At 40.6% G+C, this 26,128-nt stretch overlaps 1 protein-coding gene across 1 annotated transcript; it reads right to left on the bottom strand.

Moving 5' to 3' along the window:
• Positions 1-2,543: 2,543 nt before the first annotated feature.
• LOC106564981 (procathepsin L) lies at positions 2,544-19,970 on the bottom strand. The gene is made up of 8 exons (XM_014131537.3): positions 19,904-19,970; positions 18,735-18,861; positions 14,276-14,398; positions 5,017-5,175; positions 4,278-4,499; positions 3,877-4,042; positions 3,221-3,320; positions 2,544-2,870 (listed from the first exon to the last, which is right to left on the bottom strand). Exons 2-8 carry the CDS (start codon positions 18,858-18,860, stop codon positions 2,774-2,776), a joined length of 993 nt encoding a protein of 330 aa, XP_013987012.2. The 5' UTR covers position 18,861; positions 19,904-19,970; the 3' UTR covers positions 2,544-2,773.
• Positions 19,971-26,128: the final 6,158 nt, after the last annotated feature.

The following is a 26,128-nucleotide window of genomic DNA, read 5'->3' on the forward strand; positions in this document are numbered from 1 at the left end:
TCAAGAAGTACGGTGGTTGCTGATGCACACCAGAGGCAAAACGTCTGCATATGAATGGGTTCGCATTCTGCACAAGCTGAATTTTCAAGAAGCTCCTGGTAGCATGAGTGAGTGGGGGAAATATAATATACTGTTTATTAATTGTATGTGGTGATAGTATGATTATTTAGTGATGTAATTGTGCTGTTACGGTAGTAACTTTCCGATGTCAGTTAACGTGAGTGCGCCGCCACTTTTTGCCACACGGTGGCGAGAGCTGTTTATGAGGGCGTTTCTTGTTACTTTTCTGTGTCGATTCTTGGTCTCGCTACTGAACTTTCATTTTGAGTGTGTTATATTCAAGCTGATTTTATAAGTGTGTTCATATTGACATATTTTTATTTACTTAATTTTAGTTCCACCAGAAAAAAATTCAAATATTCTCATGTTTTTGCCACACCATTGGAAGTATGCTTGGGGTCATTGTCCATTTGGAAGACCCATTTGCGACCAAGCTTGAACTTCCTGACTGATGTCTTGAGATGTTGCTTCAATATATCCACATAATTTTCCTCCTCATGATGCCATTTATTTTGTGACGTGAACCAGTCCCTCCTGCAGCAAACCACCCCCACAACATGATGCTGCCACCCGCGTACTTCACGGTTGGGATGGTATTCTTCCGCTTGCAAGCCTCCCCCTTTTTCCTCCAAACATAATGATGGTCATTATGGCCAAACAGTTCTATTTTTGTTTCATCAGACCAGAGGACATTTCTCCAAAAAGTACGATATTTGTCCCCATGTGCAGTTGCAAACCGTAGTCTGGCTTTTTTATGGCGGGTTTGGAGCAGTGGCTTCTTCCTTGCTGAGCGGCCTTTCAGGTTATGTCGATATAGGACTTATTACACTGTGGATATAGATACTTTTGTACCTGTTTCCCCCAGCATCTTCACAAGGTCCTTTACTGTTGTTCTGGGATTGATTTGCACTTTTCGCACCAAAGTACGTTCATCTCTAGGAGACAGAACGCGTCTCCTTCCTGAGTGGTATGACGGCTGCGTGGTCCCATGGTGTTTATACTTGCGTACTATTGTTTGTACTGATGAACGTGGTATCTGCAGGCATTTGGAAATAACTCCCAAGGATGAACCAGACTTGTGGATTTCTACAATTATTTCTGAGGTCTTGGCTGATTTCTTTTGATTTTCCCATGATGTCAAGCAAAGAGGCACTGAGTTTGAAGGTAGGCCTTGAAATACATCCACAGGTACACCTGTAATTGACTCAAATGATGTCAATTAGCCTATCAGAAGCTTCTAAAGCCATGACATCATTTTCTGGAATTTTCCAAGCTGTTTAAAGGCACAGTCAACTTAGTGTATGTAAACTTCTGACCCACTGGTGTTGTGATACAGTGAATTATAAGTGAAATAATCTGTCTGTAAACAATTGTTGGAAAAATTACTTGTGTCATGAACAAAGTAGATGTCCTAACCGACTTGCCAAAGCTATAGTTTGTTTACAAGAAATTTGTGGAGTGTCTGAAAAACTAGTTTTAATGACTCCAACCTAAGTGTATGTAAACTTCCGACTTCAACTGTACCTTAAACGCTGAGTGATGGGCCTGGAGAAATGTAACCATTAAATTCATAGACAGCGCTATAGATGCAAGGACTGACCAACAATGACATCAACATTATAGTGTTAACCATGTTTTGAGGCTATACAGTGTTTGTTACACTTTCATTGTTTATAAACATTGGAGTAAAAAATATATATTTTGGGTGCTGATGGGGTATGACATGAGGCATTTATAAGTTATATTCTTCAAGAATCAATGGGTATATACCATTAATTTATACATCCACAAATGGATATTGCAACTAAGGATTTTACAACACAATTTATGGTACCCTGGCTGTGAATTTATTTTATTATAAATGAATTCAATCAATCTAAAAGCTTTGAGTCTTCTTGGGTATGACGCTACATGCTTGGCACACCTGTATTTGGGGAGTTTCTCCCATTATTCTCTGCAGATCCTCTCAAGCTCTGTCAGGTTGGATCGGGAGCGTCGCTGCACAGCTATTTTCAGGTCTCTCCAGAGATGTTATATCGGGTTCAAGTCCGGGCTCTGGTTGGGCCACTCAAGGACATTCAGAGACTTGTCCCGAAGCCACTCCTGCGTTGTCTTGGCTGTGTGCTTAGGGTTGTTGACCTGTTGGAAGGTGAACATTTGCAAACTTCTTCCATTTAAGAATGATGGAGGCCACTATGTTCTTGGTGACCTTCAAAGCTACAGAAATGTTTTGATACCCTTCCCCAGATCTGTGCATCGATACAATCCTGTCTCTGAGGTCTACGGACAATTCCTTCAACCTCATGGCTTGGTTTTTGCTCTGACGTGCACTGTCAACTGTGGGATCTTAGACAGGTATGTGCCTGTCCAATCAATTGAATTGACCACAGGCAGACTCCAATCCAGGTGTAGAAACATCTCACGAATGATCAATGGAAACAGGATGCACCTGAGATCATTTTTGAGTCTTATAGAAAAGGGTTTGAATACTTCTGTTTTTTATTGGTAATACATTTTCAAACATTTCTAAAAACCTGTTTACACTTTGTCATTTCCGGGTATTGTGTGTATATTTTTGAGAAAACAAAAATATTTAATACATTTTAGAATAAGGCTGTAATGTAACAAAATGTTGAAAAAGTCAAGGGGTCTGATTTTTTTCTGAATGCACTGTATTTCTAGCTAGGATTCCAAGTGTGTCAACATACACAGATCACATAATAGGGTAGACTGGGTGTCTGGCAATACCACACTGGTTGTATCCTCTGGCCATGAGAATGTACCCGTCTCTTCCCCAACCAGTACCCCAGCTGCAAAACCAATGGAGAAATTAAAGAATACTTAGTACCGAGAGTGTGTGTACATTTACATGAGATATGTACATGACGTGTGAATAGAACTCAAATCAATTACCTGGTAGTATGATTGAATTTGGAACTTTTCTTTTAAAAATTAAAAAATATAATAGGGTTATTTGGCTGGATGAGTAATGCGTAAACGGTGGCCTTTTTACAACACAAATTGCTGAAGAAAAGTGTAGAATTAAATCACACTGGCAGGTTATGATGAGTTTGACTGTATTTTCTGCATCAAAAATGTTGCCCTATGTCATTAATATTGAGTTGTTGGATGGCTTTACACTTTCAAAGTAAACACTGACCTGTTTTTCACAATCCAATAGTCCAGGTAAGAACTACCATACCCGACAGCCAGTACAGCATGGTTAGTTCTTGTTGAACAGTCAGGCTGGTAGAGGACTCCTAAAGAAGAAGCACTACAAGAGTTAATGTGCAATTCATATGTATTTATTTACAATTTAATAGAGGTAATGGTAACACTTTACTGAAAGCATCCAGGTATAATGCATTATGCAGTTATAATGCATAACGAGTTGTCATGATGATGATGATGACCCCTTTACATTATAATAATTTCATAGTGATACGGGCTAAATAACCAGTTGAAAATATAATATAATATAAATATAATATAAATATTATAAAGACTCGTACATGGTTATAACAAGTTATGCCTGGATTCTTCAAGTAAAGTGTTTCCAAGTATTAGTTCTGTCACTGTATGACCATTCATTGGTATTGGTAATACTAGGGCTATTTTCTCTTCTTACTTATTTGTTGCTTAATGGTTCCCACCTAAATTGTAGTAATACGTTTGCAGAAGAGTCCATGCAGTAAAGTCGAACTGTTCCAATCTCAAGAGAGATAATCTATTACCTCTTTTTGGAGAGCGTACCCTTGACATGAATGTACACGTATACTTGTTCACATCTAATCATAGGTGTGACACCTAGCTCACCATCTTTGTAGAACTTGAAGGAGGGATGTGTGGCGTTCACAGACACCGCGATAGGGCCAACCTCATACAAAGTGTCTCGAAACACTTTTTCATCCAGAGAAGGAACTCTGTTGAAGCCTTTGCACCAGGCTTCCTTTGTTGCATTCTGGTATTCACAAGGGCCCACCTGAAAACAGTTTATTTTGATAATCTCAAGCTTTACAGTGATCTTTTCACTCATCTATTCTATGTTCTTTCCAAAATTCCCACTTTTTACAGAAATACCAGTTGGATGATTCCTGGTTTCATGGTTATTCCCTCCTGATTCCAAGAATCTTCCAACTGGGATTTCTGGAAAACCTAAGAATTTTGGGAAAGTTACCAGAATTTTGCAACCCTAATGGTAACATATTGTATTGTACCTCTGCAGTGTAAGGATATTTCCTCTCCGACATAATCCCATGATCTGAAACGTAACTAAAACACCTCATGGCCAAGCCACCACCACAGCCATGATTGTGATAGTCTCCACTGCAGTCCACAAGGTTCTGCTCACTCAGAGGCAACAGTTTGCCTGTCTGCTTGAACAACTGGCCCTCCAGTGCTCCGACTGCAGCAAATGCATAGCAAGATCCACAAGACCCCTAGATCAAATAAAATAGTTGTCATATCTACTGTTTTGCTTTGAAGCTATTGCCTAGATGTAAATGCGTAGCAAGATCCACAATGCCGCTAGATAAAATACCCATTTTATTTCCCCTATTGTGCTTTGAAGTTATCCTCTAGAGCTATGGCGGCATGTTTTTCCTGGTAAAGTGCTCAGGAAAAACTCCTGTCGCTTCTCATCATATCAAGCCACTACGTCAACAGTGTCTAAGAAACATAGGTACAGTTTCGTCACCTTTCTAAATGCAGAGAAAGTGGCTTTTCATGTCATGTCTAATAAGTGGCACCTAGACTACCCACTTCTCTAATCCTTTCTATATCAGTGTCTGTACAATACCAGAAAAATGAAGGGGAGAATAATAACTTCCAGTTAAGTCAAATGTTTACTTAGTCATGCATTATGTCAATGGGAGACTAAAGGAAATGTCGACTTAAGTGGAAGTTAGGATTCGCCCAAAAGTGAGAGAGAACAAATGAAAGAGGTTGCTCTTCAACCTGGTTCTTCACTGGAGTCACATATCCATATAGACGCCAGTCCCACATCTCAGGAGCTGCTGAGAGACTGCAGTTCCACTTAGAGAGGGGGATCCCATCCAGGCTTTTCACATCTTCAGCATCATTAGCGGTCAACAAGGCGTTGTACTCTTTATTCGTCTGGAACACAGAATTAAAACTAGAATGGATCGGCATCCTAATGGATCACCTTAGTCAAGAAAACATTAATTCTAGAAACTGATTAAATATTGTAAAAAACAATGAATGTGTAGATACGTCTGCATTGTACTGTGTCTCTGTGGTCTGGACAAATGGGGGCAGGGGGTGTCATTCATAACCTACAATGCCTTTAGAATGTATTCAGACCCCTTGACTTTTTTCATCTTTTGTTACATTGCAGCCTTATTCTAAAACTGATTAAATAGTTTTTTTGACCTCATCAATCTACACACAATGGCGAAGCAAAAACTGTTTTTTAGACATTTTTGCAAATGTATTAAACATAAAATAAGACTGAAATCACATTTACATAAGTATTCAGACCCTTTACTCAGTACTTTCTTGAAGCACCTTTGGCAGCGATTACAGCATTGAGTCTTCTTGGGTACGACGCTAAAAGCTTGGCACATTTGTATTTGGGGAGTTTCTCCCATTCTTCTCTGCATATCCTCTCAAGCTCTGTCAGGATGGATGCGGAGCGTTGCTGCACAGCTATTTTCAGGTCTCTCCAGAGATGTTATATCGGGTTCAAGTACGGGCTCTGGCTAGGCCACTCAAGGACATTCTGAGACTTGTTCCGAAGCCACTCCTGCGTTGTCTTGGCTGTGCGCTTAGGGTCGTTGTCCTGTTGGAAGGTGAACATTCGCCTCAGTCTGGAGTGCTGCAGAGATGGTTGTCCTTCTGGAAGGTTCCCCATCTCCACAGAAGCACTATAGAGCTCTGTCAGAGTGACCATCGGGTTCTTGGTCACCTCCCAGACTCAGATTGCTCAGTTTGGCCTGGCCGCCATCCCTAGGAAGATTCTTGTTGGTTCCAAACTCCTTCCGTTTAAGAATTATGGAGGCCACTGTTCTTGGGGACCTTTAATGCTGAAGATTTTTTGGTACCCTTCCCCAGATCTGTGCCTGAACACAATCCTGTCTCGTAACTCTATGGATAATACCATCGACCTTATGGCTTGGTTTTTGCTCTGACATGCACTGTCAACTGTGGGACCTTATATAGACAGGTGTGTGCCTTTCCAAATCAATGTGTCAATGTGCGGGGGCACCGCTGTTGAGGTAATTGAGGTAATTATGTACATGTAGGTAGAGTTATTAAAGTGGCTTTGCATAGATAATAACAGAGAGTAGCAGCAGCCATTTGATTAGCTATTCAGGAGTCTTATGGCTTGGGGGTAGTAGCTATTTAGATGCCTCTTGGACCTAGACTTGGCACTCCGGTACCGCTTGCTGTGCGGTAGCAGAGAGAACAGTCTATGACTAGGGTGGCTGGAGTCTTTGACAATTTTTAGGGCCTTTCTCTGACACCGCCGGTATAGAGGTCCTGGATGGCAGGAAGCTTGGCCCCGGTGATGTACTGGGCCGTTCGCACTACGCTCTTGCGGTCGGAGGCCTAACAGTTGCCATACCAGGAAGTGATGCAACCCTTCAGGATGCTCTTGATTGTGCAGCTGTAAAACCTTTTGAGGATCTGAGGACCCATGCCAAATCTTTTCAGTCCGCTGAGGGGGAATAGGTTTTGTTGTGCCCTCTTCACGACTGTCTTAGTGTGCTTAGACCATGTTAGTTTGTTGATGATGTGGACACTAAGGAACTTGAAGCTCTCAACCTGCTCCACTACAGCCCCGTCAATGGGAATGGGGACGTACTCGGTCCTCCTTTTCCTGTAGTCCACAATCATCTCCTTTGTCTTGATTACGTTGAGGGAGAGCTTGTTGTCCTTGCACCACACGGTCAGTTCTCTGACCTCCTCCCTATAGGCTGTCTCATCGTTGTCGGTGATCAGGTCTACCACTGTTGTGTCATGAGGCAAACTTAATGATGGTTTTGGAGTCGTGCCTAGTCGTGCAATCATGAGTGAACAGGGAGTACAGGATGGGACTGAGCACGCACCCCTGAGGGGCTCCCGTGTTGAGGATCAGCGTGGCGGATGTGTTGTTACCTACCCTTACCACCTGGGGGCGGCCCGTCAGGATGTCCAGAATTCAGTTGCAGAGGGAGGTGTTTAGTCCCAGGGTTTTAGTTTAGTGATGAGCTTTGAGGGCACTATGGTGTTGAACGCTGAGCTGTAGTCAATGAATAGCATTCTCACATAGGTATTCCTTTCGTACAGGTGGGAAAGGGAAGTGTGGAGTGCAATAGAGATTGCATCATCTGTGGATATGTTGGTGCGGTATGCAAATTGGAGTGGGTCTTGGGTTTCTGGGATAATGGTGTTGATGTGAGCCATGACCAGCCTTTCAAAGCATTTCATGGCTACAGACGTGAGTGCTACGGGTTGGTAGTCATTTAGGCAGGTCACCTTAGAGTTCTTCAGCACAGGGACTATGGTGGTCTGCTTGAAACATGTTGGTATTACAGACTCGGACAGGGAGAGGTTGAAAATGCCAGTGAAGACACTTGCCAGTTGGTTAGCGCATGCTCGGAGTACACGTCCTGGTAATCCGTCTGGCCCAGCGGCCTTGTGAATGTTGACCTGTTTAACCTGTTGGGGATAGGGGGCAGTATTTACACGGCCGGATAAAAAACGTACCCGATTTAATCTGGTTACTACTCCTGCCCAGTAACTAGAATATGCATATAATTATTGGCTTTGGATAGAAAACACCCTAAAGTTTCTAAAACTGTTTGAATGGTGTCTGGGAGTATAACAGAACTCATATGGCAGGCAAAAACCTGAGAAGATTCCTTACAGGAAGTGGCCTGTCTGACAAGTTCTTGTTCATCTTGGCTCTTTTTATTGAAGACTGAGGATCTTTGCTGTAACGTGACACTTCCTACGGCTCCCATAGGCTCTCAGAACCCGGGAAAAAGCTGAATGATATCGAGGCAGCCCCTGGCTGAAACCCATTAGCGCGTTTGGATAGTGGCCTGTCAGAGGACCATCAGACTGGGGCTCGTGCACGAGGGCACGAGATGTTTTTATTTTCTCTCTCTTTGAACGTAAACACGCTTTCCCGGTCGGAATATTATCGCTTTTTTGCGAGAAAAATGGCATAAAAATCGATTTTAAACAGCGGTTGACATGCTTCGAAGTACGGTAATGGAATATTTAGAATTTTTTTGTCACGAAATGCGTCATGCTCGTCACCCTTCTTTACCATTCGGATAGTGTCTTGAATGCACGAACAAAACGCCGCTATTTGGATATAACTATGGATTATTTGGGACCAAACCAACATTTGTTATTGAAGTAGAAGTCCTGGGAGTGCATTCTGACGAAGAACAGCAAAGGTAATAACATTTTTCTTATAGTAAAACTGACTTTGGTGAGTGCTAAACTTGCTGGGTGTCTAAATAGCTAGCCCTGTGATGCCGGGCTATCTACTGAGAATATTGCAAAATGTGCTTTCACCGAAAAGCTATTTTAAAATCAGACATAGCGAGTGCATAGAGGAGTTCTGTATCTATAATTCTTAAAATAATTGTTATGTTTTTTGTGAACGTTTATCGTGAGTAATTTAGTAAATTCACCGGAAGTGTTCGGTGGGAATGCTAGTCACATGCTAGTCACATGCTAATGTAAAAAGCTGGTTTTTGATATAAATATGAACTTGATTGAACAAAACATGCATGTATTGTATAACATAATGTCCTAGGGGTGTCATCTGATGAAGATCATCAAAGGTTATTAGTGCTGCATTTAGCTGTGGTTTGGGTTTATGTGACATTATATGCTAGCTTGAAAAATGGGTGTCTGATTATTTCTGTCTGGGTACTCTGCTGACATAATCTAATGTTTTGCTTTCGTTGTAAAGCCTTTTTGAAATCGGACAGTGTGGTTAGATTAATGAGAGTCTTGTCTTTAAAATGGTGTAAAATAGTCATATGTTTGAGAAATTGAAGTAATAGCATTTCTAAGGTATTTGAATAACACGCCACGGGATTACACTGGCTGTTGAGTAGGTGGGACGCAAGCGTCCCACCTAGCCCATAGAGGTTAACGGTCTTACTCACATCGGCTGTGGAGAGTGTGATCACACAGTTGTCATGAACAGCTTTTCAGCTTTTCCCGGGGCCTCTCATGCATGTTTCAGTGTTACTTGCCTCGAAGTGAGCATAGAAGTTTTTTAGCTCATCTGGTAGGCTTGTGTCACTAGGCAGCTCTCGGCTGTGCTTCCCTTTGTAGTCTGTAATAGTTTGCAAGCCCCGTTACATCCAATGAGCATCGGAGCCAGTGTAGTATGATTCGATCTCAGTCCTGTATTGATGCTTTGCCTGTTTGATGGTTCGTTGGAGGGCATAGCGGGATTTCTTATAAGCTTCCGGGTTAGAGTCCCGCTCCTTGAAAGCGGCAGCTCTACCCTTCAGCACAGTGCGAATGTTGCCTGTAATCCATGGCTTCTGGTTGGGGTATGTACGTACAGTCACTGTGGGGATGACGTCCTCGATGCACTTATTGATAAAGCCAGTGACTGAGGTGGTGTACTCCTCAATGCTATTAGAAGAATCCCGGAACATATTCCAGTCTGTGCTAGCAAAACAGTCCTGTAGTTTAGCATCTGCTTCATCTGACCACTTTTTTATAGACAGAGTCACTGGTGCTTCCTGCTTTAATTTTTGCTTGTAAGCAGGAATCAGGAGGATAGAGTTATGGTCAGATTTGCCAAATGGAGGGCGAGGGAGAGCTTTGTACACATCTCTGTGTGTGGAGTAAAGGTGGTCTATCTCTGTCCAGTGTCTGTGTTCTTTTGCCTGTCTTAGTCTTTTTATTGGCCAGTCTGAGATATGGCTTTTTCTTTGCAACTTTGCCTAGAAGGCCAGCATCCCAGAGTCGCCTCTTCACTGTTGACGTTGAGACTGGTGCTTGGAGGTACTATTTAATCAAGCTGCCAGTTAAGAACTTGTGAGGCGTCTGTTTCTCAAACTAGACGCTCTAATGTACTTGTCCTCTTGCTCAGTTGTGCCCCGGGGCCTTCCACTCCTCTTTCTATTCTGGTTAGAGCCAGTTTACGCCGTTCTGTGAAGGGAGTAGTACACAGCGTTGTACGGGATCTTCAGTTTCTTTTTCACATGGAATAGCCTTCATTGCTCAGAACAAGAATAGACTGATGAGTTTCAGAAGAAAGTTATTTGTTTCTGGATATTTTTAGCCTGTAATCGAACCCACAAATGATGATGCTCCAGATACTCAACTAGTCTAAAGAAGGCCAGTTGTATTGCTTCAGCTACAATAGTGATTTACAACTATAACAATGTCTACACTGTATTTCTGATCAATTTGATGTTATTTTAATGGACAAAAAAATGCTTTCTTTCAAAAACAAGGACATTTCTAAGTGACCCCAAAGTTTTGAACGGTAGTGTACATACTTTCAGTTCGTCCCATTTATTTTCCAGCGATTGAACATTAGCTAGCAGAACAGAAGGCAAGGGCAGATTAGCCACTCGTCGCCTCACACGGCATCCTGATCTCTTTCTGCGAAACCTACGTTTCCTTTTCCAGCAAATCACGGGGATCTGGACCGGGTCGGCTGTCTGTAGTATATCCCTCACGTCCAACTCATTGAAGAAGAACTCGTCCAATTTGAGGTGATTAATCCCAGTTCTGGTGTCCAGAAGCTCTTTTCAGTCATAAGAAAAGGTAGCAGCAACATTATGTACAAAACAAGTTACAAACAATGCGAAAAAACAAAAAAAATAGCATGGTTGTTTAAGAGCCGATAAGACGGCAACTCTCCCCTCTGGCGCCATCTTGCTACTTGAGGCTGTAATCGCTGCCAAAGGTGCTTCAACAAAGTACCTACTTCGGCAAATGAAATATTTAACTTTATTATTTTTAATAAATTAGTAAACATTTCTAAAAAACAGTTTTTGCTTTGTAATTATAGGGTATTGTGGGTAGATTGATGAGGGGGAAAATTATGTAATCAGTTTTAGAACAAGGCTGTAATGTAACAAAATGTGGAAAAAATACTTTTCTGGTCTGAATACTTTTCGAATGCACTGGATATATTATTATTTATTTATTTTTGTGCCTGTTTTGCATGTTATTTTGCCATTAATATGTGTCACATATCAGTTTGCAAACAATGAAAAATATATATATTATTGAGTTAATAAAGCCGCATACAAAGATGGTCTCTTTTTTGCTTTCTTGAATATCAGGTGTTACAGCCTAGCTCTGGGCTTTCTGTGGTGATGGGGCAGGCTGTGAAAATTCCAAGCATAGGGAGTGCTAATATTCTCTAGTTGCACCGTGATTTGCTCAGTGTTCTGTCACTCATGGGGACACTGCGTCACCGCAAAATCTACAGGGAGAGCTCAAAAATTCAAGCCTCTTGGGTGCTGCCATAGAGTTACATTAGAAGTGCCCATCCAAGAAGGCTCAAGGTCATTGGCCACAGATACAAGTATGTCAAACCACGTTATATCTACAGTACCTTTGATTGGATTGATCATTTCAACATACTACTTTCAAAATCTTAGCTTGCAAGCTAGCAGTCATCATCAGGGCCAGTTTGGCCCTGTCCGTGGGGTATCGTAAAACGGGGCCACAGTGTCTCCCGACCCCTCCTGTCTCAGCCTTCAGTATTTATGCTGCAGTAGTTTATGTGTCGGGGGGCTAGGGTCAATCTGTTATATCTGGGGTATTTCTCCTGTCTTATCCTGTGTCCTGTGTGAACTTAAGTATGCTCTCTCTAATTCTTTCTTTCTCTCTCTCAGAGGACCTGAGCCCTAGGACCATGCCTCAGGACTACCTGACCTGATGACTCCTTGCTGTCCCCAGTCCACCTGGCCGTGCTGCTGCTCCAGTTTCAACTGTTCTGCCTGCGGCTATGGAACCCTGACCTGTTCACTGGACGTGCTACCTGTCCCAGACCTGCTGATTTCAACTCTCTAGACAGCAGGAGTGGTAGAGATACTCTGAGTGATCGGCTATGAAAAGCCAACTGACATTTACTCCTGAGGTGCTGACCTGTTGTACCCTCGACAACCACTGTGATTATTATTATTTGACCCTGCTGGTCATCTATGAACATCTATGAACATCTTGGCCATGTTCTATTATAATCTCCACCCGGCACAGCCAGAAGAGGACTGGCCACCCCTCATAGCCTGGTTCCTCTCTAGGTTTCTTCCTAGGTTCTAACCTTTCTAGGGAGTTTTTCCAAGCCAACGTGCTTCTACACCTGCATTGCTTGCTGTTTGGGATTTTAGGCTGGGTTTCTGTACAGCACTTTGAGATATCAGCTGATGTAAGAAGGGCTTTATAAATAAATTTGATTTGATTTGATCATGAATCAAGCCGACAATCTACTGGCAAATCCTTTTCAATACTTGTCATATGAAGAGAAATTATGAAGATGAAATTATAGATAAAACGTATCGTTGCTCATCGGCCATTGGACATAAACATTTCACAAAAACTTGGAAATCGCAAATTCAAGAATGAGTGGTTTGGAAGGAATCAGTGGCTAACTGCAAGCCTGCTATTCAGTGGAGTGGATGTCCAAGTCTTGGTTAAAGGGTCTCTTTTCCAAGTTTAAAAGGATAAACATTCAACATTGGCCATGTTGTCAATCCAGCATGACTTCTGCCGCTTTCAAAACAACTGGAAACTCGGAACTGGGAAATCTCAGACTTCAGTGAGTGGGAACTCTGAAAAAACGAGCTCAGACTGGGAAAATATATTTTGAACGGTCATCCAACTCAGTCTTCCAAGTTGGGGGTTCGGGCCTCTTTCTAGAGCTCCGACCTGAAGATCACTAACGTCATGATTCGAACTTGTTTTTTTCCCCGAGTTCCCAGTTGAAAGCACCATAAATCCAGAGAATGAGAGACTTTGATGACAAAGTTTGATGACAAAATTTGCCCACGAAGGACCGCCACACCACCTTCCTGTTCATGTGAGCACAGCACAACAAAGTGAGTCCAAAAATGTATTGTATGTTGCTGCAAAAATGATGTAATATGCCAGGGAGATATGTATACTGTAGCTAAGAAAGTAATACTATTTGTATGTTGTGTAGTAAGCTGTTAGTAGCCCGTGTGCGTCCTCCTAATAATTTGGTCCCCTTTCCCCTCATAATTTAGCCTTCTTTTCTGACTTGGTGGTGCACATGTAGCTTATAGCCTGTTTTAGAGAAATGTCAGCATCGAATATTGTTAGACCTTTCATTGACTACGGTTCTGACTTGGTGTACAGGGAGAATACGTCCGTCCTAGCTCTCTCAGTAATGTCTTAATCAAAATTACGGATTGCCTCTTATCTGCTCGTCGTCCCCTCATGCCATAGTTTGTACATCTCAATTGTCAGTAGAAACCACATTTGTTTAAGCAAGCCAGCCATATCAGCTATGTTATTTTAAAAGGCAGTAAATGCGGCTGAATGAAGTGTTTCGCTGTCAGACAAGACTCCACTGACAGCCAGATGTAGCAGTAGTAAGGTGTTGGGACTGCTGTTGAGACTCTGCTGTTGGGACACCTTTTATGTAGGCCCTAACCGTTTGCCACCATTATAGTCCAATTAATGTATTGATTAGTGTTGTGTTGTGTAGTGGCTTTGCTGGCATGCATAAACATTTTTGTGGGGAGTTTGCACCACCGAGATTTACATTCTAAAATCTCCACTGTCTACAATACAGCATACAGTATTTCCCACAATATTACCTAGCCTTGCTGGAGCAAACTGACATCTAATGTCTTCAATGGGAGAAACAGGTAGGCCAACTATTTACCTCTGAAGTGATAACATTTCAAGTTAAGTTAAATCTCACAAAACTCAGTTTTGGAAAATACTGACTTTATGACGAAAGTAATCCTACTTACACATTTTAATCAATTTTGGCACTAGAATTTATGTTTATTACTACTATCGATGCCATATAGGCCTTTTTCAAGCAGATAAGTCATTTTTGGGGTTCAGTTCCTCTTTAATATTAAGTTGTAATATACTGAACTTCCCCTTTATCTGGGACTTAGTAAAACAATCTGTAAAAGCTGCTCTCTTTCCTATTTATATTTTTTATATTTCTTAAATTCATGTTTCATGCTCATCCAATTGCTGATCCAATTACAATTGTCGGTTGTCTTACCATGTCTCCAAACTGGTTCATTCCCAGGGTGAAGGTGTGCTTTCCCATTTCTGCCTCCAGGTTGTGTTGACGGATGAGGCCTTGGTTTGTCTCCCAGATCATCCTTCTGAAGCCCTCATCCACCTGAGAAAGACAAGCCAAAAGCCCCACAAGTTATTGACATCATGATTAATCTCTATGGTGCAAATCGTAACACAAGGGTGATATGCATATGCTAAACTTCCACTGAAGTCACATTTTCACCCAGCTAGCACACTTGGTTCCTTGGAAGTTGTGGGAACATACATTTTTGGTTTCCCATTGGTTCTGGGAATGAAGGCATACATTTCCTGACTGGTAAAACTGAATGTTTTTTTAAGATTCTGAGAACAGAAGTGAACATTGTGCCTGTTCTGGGAATGTATATTTTTGGGTTGCAGAGAGGTTCTGATAATGTTTTACTATGATTCCCTGAAAATGTTCCTGGGTGGTTTTATTAATGTTATGAGAACGGAAATTCAAAGTTATTTGAAGGTAATTAAATAACGTTTTGAGAACATTCTCTAAATGTGAAAGAAATGTAAAAGTTATTTGGAGGTTTGTGAATAATTTCCTTTAAACTTTCACTGAATGTTTCAATACGACTTTTAATAGCACTGCTAGCTTGGTTTGGATTAACCTCTTGGCGTTCCCCTAGGATAGGGGGCGCTAAAGCGATTTTTGAAAAAGATTTGTGCCCATTTTAAACGGCCTCCTACTCAAACTCAGAAGCTAGGATATGCATATAATTAATACTTGTGGATAGAAAACACGCTAAAGTTTCTAAAACTGTTTGAATGGTGTCTGTGAGTATAACAGAACTCATATGGCAGTCAAAACCCCGAGACAGATGGAAACAGGAAGTGGAATTCTGAATTACGAACTCAACTTCATCACATTGCCTATTAATCACACCGTGAGCTATGGTTCATTGAGCACTTCCTATTGCTTCCACTAGATGTCCCCAGTCTTCACAAATTGGTTTAAGCCTTCTACTGTTAAAACTGAATGAATGAGACGCTGTGGAACGTAGTCAGACAGAGAGGGCCATCACCATTATGACGCCGGCGCCCCTGGTTACCCTCCCCTTTCGAAATGTTTTGAAACACAATGCAATCGTCCCCCTCGAATCTTATTGGCTCTCTTGTTGAAAAACGCCCTGAAGATTTATGTTATACAACGTTTGACATGTTTGAACTAACCTAAATGGGAAAAAAATTCATTTTCTCGAAATGGCTGTCCCGTGGCCGACGGAAGTTTTGGAGCAGCCTTCAGACGCGCTAACAAGAACAAGCTCTTGGAACATAAAGGAGTCATTTTTTCGAACGAAAATACATTTGTTGTGGACCTGGGATTCCTGGAAGTGCTTTCTGATGAAGACAACCAAAGGTAAGGGATTATTGACAATAGTATGCAAGACTAGATGTGATATGCAATTGTTCCAAGATGGCTAGCCTATTGCTATTGCTAACCTATTGTTCTGAGTATCGCATCCCCTTTTATCGCAAAGTGTGATTACCCAGTAAAGTTATTTTTAAATCTGGCATTACAGGTGCTTTCAAGAGATATTCATCTATAAATCTTAGAATGACAATATTACATTTTAAAAATGTTTTCGAATAGTAATTTAGTAAATTGTAGCTCTGTTTCATCGGATGCATTTGAGGGAAAATAGTTAGTCAACGTTACGCACCGATGTAAAATGCTGTTTTTATATGTAAATATGAACTTTATCGAACAAAAGAATGCATGTATTGTGTAACATGATGTCCTAGGTGTGTCATCTGATGAAGATTGTCAAAGGTTAGTGCTGCATTTAGCTGTTTTTTGGTTATTTGTGATGCATGTGGTTGGTCGGAAAATGGCTATGTGGCTACTTTTACGATATACTCCTCTAACATAATCTAATGTTTTGCTTTTGCTGTAAAGCCTTTTTGAAATCGGACAACGTGGTTCGATTCAGGAGAGGTGTATCTATAAAACGATATAATTTGAAAAAAAAATTGAATTTTTTTTTTTATAAAATTTTGTTATGCTAATGGCGATATGATTTTTCGCTGGATGGGGTTAACTGTTTTGAACTCCAAGCACAGAGAGGCAACGTGGACATTTATTTGCTTAGGCATTAATCATGCAAACACCAAAACATTTTTATTGTGGCTCAGCATCAGTGCGATTCAAACCTATGATCTCTGGTCCCTATCATTGAAATAAGTCCACTGCGCCACCAGCATGGAGGAAGCGTGCCATGTTTTTTAAACTCATACAAAGCTGTTCAAACAGACCCCATTTCAAAGGAACCAAGAACTAATTTAAGTTCAAGTGTGGGCAATTAGTGGGCTCGGCCAACACACCTAAACACACTTAACAAGATAGAGAGTTTTGTTGACACTGAAAACGGAATGTATATTTTTTAAATAACATTCTTAGAACGTTCTTTGAATGTTACGACAGATTTCTTGTTGATTTTATGGACAGTTTTCTTAATGTTCTGAGAACATTAATGGTCTGAGGACACTTTAAATAGAACCATGAAGAAATCTGCAGAAAATGTTATGGTGAAGTACTAAAATTCCCATAGAAGACATTTTGTTTCTTAACATTCTCTGACCAATTTGAGAACATTACTTTAATTAGAACCATACGGAAACCTGTAGGAAGAATTGTGCTGAAGTACTGAAATTCCCACAGAAGAACGTTGTTTCTTAACGTACTCTAAACTATTTGAGAACATTCCCAATGTCAAACCAGTTAGATAATGTTCCAAGAACATGGGATTGGTATCCCTAAATCAGGATGGTTGTTGCTAACGTGCGCTAAAGTGACTAGAATTACATTGTAAGTAACAGCCAACTTTCCAGGACATAGACATGTCTTATATGGGCAGAAAGCTTATATTATTGTTAATCTAACTGCACTGTCCAATGTATAGTAGCTACTACAGTGAAAAAATACTATGCTATTGTTTGAGGAGAGTGCACAACAACAAAACGCTTTTATCAAGGCAACTGGTTTGATACATTGACCTCTGAAGGTAAATAATGTACTTACATTCAGTAATCTTTCTCTGATTTGTCATCCTAAAAGGTAGCATAGTTTTGTTTGATAAAATACATTTTTATATTCAAATGTAGGAACTGGATCTACAGTTTGAATCCCTGCTGTCTCTGCTTCAGGTCCTAAGCTACAGACAGTTATATTTGAGTGTCATTTTAGGCGAAGATTTTAAAAAAGGGTACGATCCTTGTGAGCTTTTAGGAAATGTTCTGTTAAAGTAAGGAAATATCAAGACAATTATTTAAGTTCCTTAAATGTGCTGAGAATGTTTCAAAGCCAAGCAAATATCCTGCTCCATTCCCAGAACGTTGTGGGAAGGTTTTATGCAAAATAACCATAGACATCCATGCTCTCACCAAGCTCTAAGAAACATAGGGTTCTCAGAACATTATGTGCTAGCTGGGCACAAAATTTGACTTAAAGCTGCAATATGGAACTTTTTGGGTGATCCGACCAAATTCACATGGAGTTATAGATCTGTCATTCTCATTGAAAGTCTAAGAAACTGTAGATCTGTTCTATATGTGCTTTTTCTATGCTTCACTTTCTTAATATCGTTTTTGCATATTTTACATTTGGTTATGTAAACCAGCTTCAAACAGCTGAAAATACAATATTTTTGGTTATATTTCACAGAGGTTTAGATGGTACAATGATTATCTACACTATACTTGCTTGTTTTGTCAAACAAACTACCTCCCCTCCAGGACACCTACAGCACCCGATGTCACAGGAAGGCCAAAAAGATCATCAAGGACAATAACCACCCGAGCCACTGCCTCTTCACCCCGCTACCATCCAGAAGGTGATGTTAGTAGAGGTGCATCAAAGCTGGGACCCGGGAGACTGAAAAACAGCTCTATCTCAAAGCCATCAGACTGTTAAACAACCATCACTAGCACAGAGAGGCTGCTGCACAGTACAGACTCGGAATCATTGGCCACTTTAATAAATGGATCCCTAGTCACTTTAAATAATGTTTACATATCTTACATTACTCATCTCATATGTATATACTGTATTTTATACCATCTATTGCATCTTGCCTATGTCTCTCCATCATCACTCATCCATATATTTATATGTACATATTCTTATTCCATCCCTTTAGAATTGAGTGAATTGTTAGATTACTTGTTAAATATTACTGCACAGTCAGAACTAGAAGCACAAGCATTTCACTACACTCACATAAACACCTGGTTACCATGTGTTTGGATTTTGATTTGTTTGGATTTTAAACTGAATTTAGGCAAAATATTACAATTTTCCTGCAACCAGGAAATTGCAGCGTAATCTCTGCGTAGTGCATATTTAAGTGAAATTTAGGATTAACTCATACTGTATGATTGGCATACTGTGTTTAACATAGGCTCTAAGTAACCTTGGAATACTGTTTGCCGTGTTGGGTTTTCCACTCCTCCCAGATGCCATCCAGCTCAGTGCTCAGTGGCTGATTGAAAGAGGACACCACTGTACACAGTGCCATTAGTAGGAGTTTCATCTGCATCCTACACACACACACACACACACACACACACACACACACACACACACACACACACACACACACACACACACACACACACACACACACACACACACACACACACACACACAGAGTTAGCATTTACACTTACATTACTCGATCATTTGTAAACGTGAATAGTTGCCTGAGTAAAAAATGTTATGGAGAATATGAAAGCAATGTAGAGGAATATCATGATCACTAATTCTCATGAAATATGCATACAATACATTTGCACAAATCACAAAGCCATTTTGTTCCTGAGCATATTGATTTTATTTAGAAAAATCATTCAAAGGTAAGATTTCTACAGAGCAGATTTGGCATACAATTTCAAAGAAAATGTTACCTTTGGAGAAAGGAATATTATATATTATACCAAAAAATCGATAATAGGCTAAGGAATAAATTTAAGAATCATCACACCAAATGCGGTGAATAACTCTGCCTACATGTACATATTACCTCAATTACCTCGACACCGGTGCCCCCGCACATTGACTCTGTACCATACCCCCTCTATATAGCCCCACTATTGTTATTTACTGCTGCTCTTTAATTATTTGTTATTCTTATCTCTACTTTTTTTGTTGAATTTTCTTAAAACTGCGTTGTTGGTTAAGGGCTTGTAGTAAGCATTTCACTGTAAGGTCTACACCTGTTGTTTTCGGCAAATGTGACAAATCAAATTTGATTGTTTGACTTGGAGTAGCCTGATGTTTGACTTGGAGTAGCCTGCCCTCAATTTAGGGAACCAAGCCTGAATTTAGTTTAAATTATCATCTCTATAAAGGTTTCTATGGTCTAGCTCGTAATATTTTCCGTAGAATATGTGTTATATTAATGTGTTATATTGATATAGGCATGTGCTTTAATTATGCATCCAAATTATTGAGACCCTTGATAAAGATGAGCAAATATGAGCTATATTGTATGCTATTTGCCTGAGTAAAAAAAAAATCGAAGTAGTACCTTGTGATGACAGCAGAGTAATGTAAAGCTGTAAAACTACATAAAGTCGTTACCTGGGTTTGAATGCTCCTGCCTTGATGGGAAGGGAAAATGAAAGCAATGTAACGGTTTATAGTTTTTAGGCTTCCTCTTTACTCTAACTAGCCTATTGATATTTATAGGTAGGCAGGCATTACATAAGGGTCATAGTTAACCATGTTCCTGTATTTAAACATCTGTTATGAAAGAACAAGTTCCTTTTCATGAGAGCTTCATGATCACTAATTCTTAAGAAATATGCATACAGTACATTTGCATACAGTACAAGTTTTTGTTTTCTAGTCTACCCGGTTCTGACCGTTCTGCCTGTCCTGACCCTGAGCCTGCCTGCCGTCCTGTACCTGCGTGACTCTGACCTGGTTTACGAACCTCTGCCTGCCTTCAACCTGCCTTTTGCCTGCCCCTTTGTAATAATAAATATTCTGAGAATCGAACTATCCTCCTGTGTCTGCATCTGATTCATATCCTGAGACGTGATAATAAAGTATCTGAAATGACTTGAAATATTATTTAAATCCAGGTCTGCAAGGGACTAGGGACGCACACACATACATTTCAATGTTAAATGTTTCTCCCCAACACTTTTGTCTAGTGATGTCATAATTTATTGCCCAATTACATACTGTAGAAATGTATGAAATGAGCTTTGAATGGCAATTTGGCAAAAGAGATTTGAATAGCAATGGAGGAGGTCCCCCAGAACCCTTGTCTGATGTTGCTCCCCACATTTTAAATACAAGTTTTGTAGGACTGCTAAGGGCCTTTTAGAACACAATGAAAAAGGTTACATGGGTACGGAAGTCCTAGATCAGCCCTTCAAGCCGAACAGAGTAAAACAGAATGGGGCTTTTTGTCTTTTCATTCTAAAGCTATCGCGTTTTAGGAAAGACCCAGATGCAGACAATGTCGAAGTAACAAAAGTTTATTACTAGAACAGGGGGCAGGCAAAACGACAGGTCAAGGGCAGGCAGAGGTCAGTAATCCAGATCAGAGTCCAAAAGGTACAGAACGGCAGACAGTCTCAGGGTCAGGGCAGGCAGAGGTCAATAATCCCGTGTGGTGGAACAAGGTACAGGACGGCAGGCAGGCTCAGGGCAGGCAGAATGGTCAAAACTGGGAAACCTAGAAAACAGGAACTTTAGAAAAGACAGGATCAAGGGGAAAACCGCTGGTAGGCTTGACGAACAAAACGAACTGGCAACAGACAATCAGAACACAGGTATAAATACACAGGGGATAATGAGGGGAGATGGGAGACACCTGGTGGGGGGTGGAGACAAGCACAAAGACAGGTGAAACACATCAGGGAGTGACAAAAGTACATGTAAGATGAATGTTATGTTTCAATTCCCTCTCTAATCCACCACCTGCTGAAAGCACTGCTGTCAAAGAGCTAATAGAACTCATTTTGAACCCATGAATGTTCCAGTAACTCACACATTGTCTTTGCCCAAAAGGCGCTATCCCTCTATTATTTATGTCTTTGAGCTTGTAACTGTAAATCAGAAATAAACTGAAATAAGTATGTAAAACCTGAAACAGTTACTTTCATTGTCTCGTCCCTAGCATCCAGGCTAAGAAATAAATTTCAATCTCCATAAAATGTGGGTATGTTTAGCGGTAAACCGATTAGTGTTTGATGTTATAGTTTCTATCCTTAGACCAATATACATCCCCCCTAGATTTTTGTAAAATGTGTGTGCGTGTGCATGTGTGTGTGAGTAATGCTACAAGCACAGTGCGGATACAGTCTTTGGGGATTCGCTAAATCACGTGTTCCAGTTTATTATGTTACTGACACTATTTAAAGTCATTGTAGGTCATGAACAGGTTTAAGTTACAAATTCTTCACAGATCCCAAATTATTTTGACAAAGAGTCTTCAATGTGTCAACACTACATTATTTTTCCAAAAATGTTACGGTCGCTTTACCTTTCAAAAGAACAGCCTACTCCCATAAGACACAATAGTTGTCAGAATAAATAAAGTCAAGATACAAGGATTTCAAATACAGTATAATAGTTTTGACGGGCATTTCTGGAACACGTATCAGGGACAATGAAATATCAAACAATTTATACAAATGTTGGAAGACTGTCAACACAACACTCAATTACACAAAGTATGACATTACCCTGGACAATTCAGTCAGCTTTGATAACTTTAACCAGTCTGTTTATCTTTTATCTTATCCAAAATGGCCTCCTCCATCAACTCCTTGGCCTTCCGGTTGTCAAAAAGCTTTCTGTATGTACCAGGTTTTCCCTTAGGAAGTGCTTTGGACATTTATGTGAAAAAGTGTGTGTATATACAGTATGAGACTCTCAGCACACAACCAGGTCAGAAGGACTGTTATGGTGTTCTGGAGCCAGGCGGGTAATTGCCTCTCGGCTCCAAAAGATGGCATCCTTCTTCTTCACGCTTCAGTGAGTTTTGCCTGCCTACGCTTTTCCCACAGCTGCACAGGTCATCTGAAAACCCTCGCACGGTGCATGGGACCCTTCGTTTCTGTCGTTTCCGTCCGTTTCCTCGCAGTCTTCACAGGTTACTTTAATGGATGCGGACGGCCCTTGACACTATGTGGTTTTAATTGTGTTCGGATTGGCTTCGTGTTTAGACTGTGAAGATGAGAGGTGAGAGAGCCTCATTCTATTAAGATCCATCTGCTGTTGTGGGAAAACATTACCTGAACCTTATTGGTGCGATGGTGGTAATGCAGTCATAAGCATGCCATAACAGAGTTATAAGCAGTTATACACGCTTACAAAAAAGGGTTCTAAAAGGGTTCTTCGGCTGTCCCCATAGGAGAAGGCAGGACCCTTTCTGGTTCCAGGTATAACCCTTTTGGGATGCATGTAGAACCCTCTGTGGAAAGGGTTCTGCCAGGGCAGGGGGCATTGAGGTAGTATCCTGACCTCTGGGGCTCCAGTTAGAAGTTGCCATTTGTGACTCACCACCTGGATTCAGGCTTATGTAGCAAAATGTGAAATGGTGTTTTTACATTGGATAAAAGTAGAGACTCAGAGCTACAAAATGGTATATCATACACTGCATTTGAGGAACAATGGGCACTTTTGAGAAAATCACCTTTGAATGTTTTGGTATCTAGTGAAGAGCTCTTCTTTGTCTACACCCATTCAACATCGTTCACATCCTCTTAAGCTTTAGCCCCACCTATCTCGTTTCGCTCTCGAGCACACACTTGACGCTCTGGCCGATGATTTATTTACCTCTGGATAACATGAAAACAGCCTAACCATCTCTGCTGGCTACAATTTCATTACGCTTTTTTGCAGACGTTTACTGACACTGGCCATATTCAACAGGTGTTGTACACACGTCACGTAATGTTAGCCAGCCAGCTAACGTTAGCTAGTTAAACAACAATGAACAAAGTGCCAACACTGCCTAACATTAGGCTCTAACTAGAAAAGCGAACGGCTCTGGGAAACAAATAACAACGTCAGCTAGGGAGCAAGCCAGCTAACGTTAGCTAGCTAGCTAACAGTACACCTTAGCTTGAAACCACTTTCTGTCAAAATTAGAAACGTGTAATATCTGAGAATGTAGCAAGCTAACGCTAGACTATCTTACCCGTATACATCAACATGCGTCATGGATGTGTCTCCCTGTCAGGAATGTCATACCACGGTTGCCCTAAGTTTTGAAGATGTAATCTGGAAACAAGTGTTTTCTTCATCTCTTTAACCATCATACTCTAATTCCACTGATTTCAAAACTTGATCCTTCAGAAAATGGAGAGCAACACTTATGCAGCTCAACTCCACAATACATTTTTTTTAAAGCCGCGTTCGACAGGATTACCAACACAGACTGACAAGCTCAAATAGACAGACGGCTCGTAATTTAACAATTGTATTCGAATTTACAGATGGCATACAAGTTTGTTATAAAGACACATGAAAGTTCACATGTTCGAGAAGGCATTTCTGCCAAAAAACACATTTTGATAAAAAATATATATTTTACATTCAAACGGCTCTCCTCTGAAGTTGTGACTTGCGACATACGCCTTGTTTCCTGAATCGGGTCACATATGGCACAGATCTAGAATTTGCTATCCCTCCCCAAATCCTAACCTTAACAATCTTCTGGAAATGAGCTAAACTGACCTTAGATCAGCTTCCAGGGCTAACAGCAAAGGACGAAAGCATGTCAGGGCAAGAACACTACACTTCAAAGTACCAGGGAACACAAAAGTCAGAGAGGGGTAGAGTTTTTAGAAAGTCCTGATAAAAAATAACACAACCATCTATTTGAATTTGCGACATTAATCAGTCATTTTGTTACAAGACATGGTAAAAGATAGTGGGGCTCCTTTTAATGTTATTATTTTGTAGCAAATTAGCAATTTAATTTGGTCTATCAAATTCTGATGTCTTAAAATGTATAAAATATTCTGAGCTTGAATAAAATAAATGCACTTGAAGGATTGGCACGGAAGCAATGAAAAATGTTTTTGGGGATTCAATAGAACCATAAATAAGTTATTTTGAGATTACAGTCGCTGTTAAAGGAGACATCATGTATGCCCAGTCATTGCATTGTACTGTAATTATACAGTTGATCACACTGCTGTATAAATAGCTGGGGACTGCGTCCAAGATGCCCGACCGTTGTTTTCAACATAAACTACTAACTTTCACATACACCGATTCATGAACCATCTATATCCGGGTTGCATCCGGTTCACATGGCCCAAATTCACATTTGCACTAGCACTCAGTGCGCACAGGCAGCAGCGCAAGCAGCGACGACGTCATCAAGTCATCCAAAAACATGGCAGACATTAGATTAATATAAAATTGAAATATCTTCAGCCGTGAGTGATGAAAAAGAAATTGGCCTCAGCACCAATTCTTCCAATGATTCAATTGATGTTTTATGTACAAAAGTGATGAGTAAAGTGTCTTATTAAGAATTTTCAAATATGATTTCTCTATGTGGCCGTCTATGGAAATTGTATTTCTGGGACAGGCGTCAGTTAAACTCCAGTACCGAAGCAAGGCAGTAGGAGCAGTTGAAACCGTGCTTCTAGACCGCTCCTGGCCCCTTGGCTGATCAAGATGAATCATGATATATCTGAGGACTGTAATAGCGAATATTATAATAAAGATTTTTTTAAATGTTTGTCTCACCAATGGGTTTTGAGGGTTTATGAATTATTGATAGCTTCCTTGTGAATTCAATGCTTTATAGTGCAAATTATAGTGCCTTTTTAACATGACACCATGTTCTTATGATCTCAAAGTCATAGGCTATAGTCGAAGTGTTAATGTCTTACAAAATGTACATAGAAGTATAAATACATATGCCTTGACAAGAGAGGAATAAATACATTTAATTGTTAATGCTTCAACTTTTACTGTGTTCTCCCTCATAAGGTAGTATTTTTCCCCTGAACACTCAATCCTAAATGGCCGCCAAATCTGTCACCAAGGTCCAGAGCATTATCCAGCACCTTCCCCTCACCCCTACCTCCCTCCCAGATTCTCTTAAATAAATAAATAAACTAGGGGCAGAGTAATGGAAGGTTTAGTCAGATGGATGACATCAATACTTTTTAAAGATGTACTTGCTGTTAAGGAATTGAACACACTATAATACACCATAAAAAGGAATTGACGGTCATTCCATTCCAAATCAATAGCATGTTGACCTTGACCCCTTTTGATTGGTAAACTATGACCTGATCGCGAAATAGACATAATCAAACTACTGTAGGCATGATCTATTCCTATTATATTCCTATTATTATTCCTATTATTCCTATTCCTATTCCCCTTATGTAAAGACCATCTCAGACTGTTAAGGAAATTGTGGAGTACGGTGTCTATATTAGGAGGCATATCAGAGGCAACTCCTGCTGAGAATGAGACATTCCTAATATGGAGACCGTAGTGGAGGATTCTCACACATTGTCTTGCTGACAGTCAGCTAGGCCCTACAGGACGTTAAGCCCTTTGGGCCAGCTGGCAAACTCACTCAGCTCACCAGCCCTCTAGCACTAACGGACCTCCAGGGAAGCTCAATGTCAGCCAGAGGTCGCAGGCCATTATCAATCATTGTTCAATACTACTGTATATAAAGTAGTATTTCCTTCCACATTTTGTGCCAAATTTCTGCGGACTCCATCATTAACTGGCAAATGCTTACCATAGAGTTGGTTTTGTAAATTGCAAGGTGGTAGACCGCCTCAAAACACACACACACACCAA

Source organism: Salmo salar, chromosome 12 (assembly GCF_965601325.2).
Source record: "Salmo salar chromosome 12, fSalSal1, whole genome shotgun sequence".
NCBI classification, from domain to species: domain Eukaryota; kingdom Metazoa; phylum Chordata; class Actinopteri; order Salmoniformes; family Salmonidae; genus Salmo; species Salmo salar.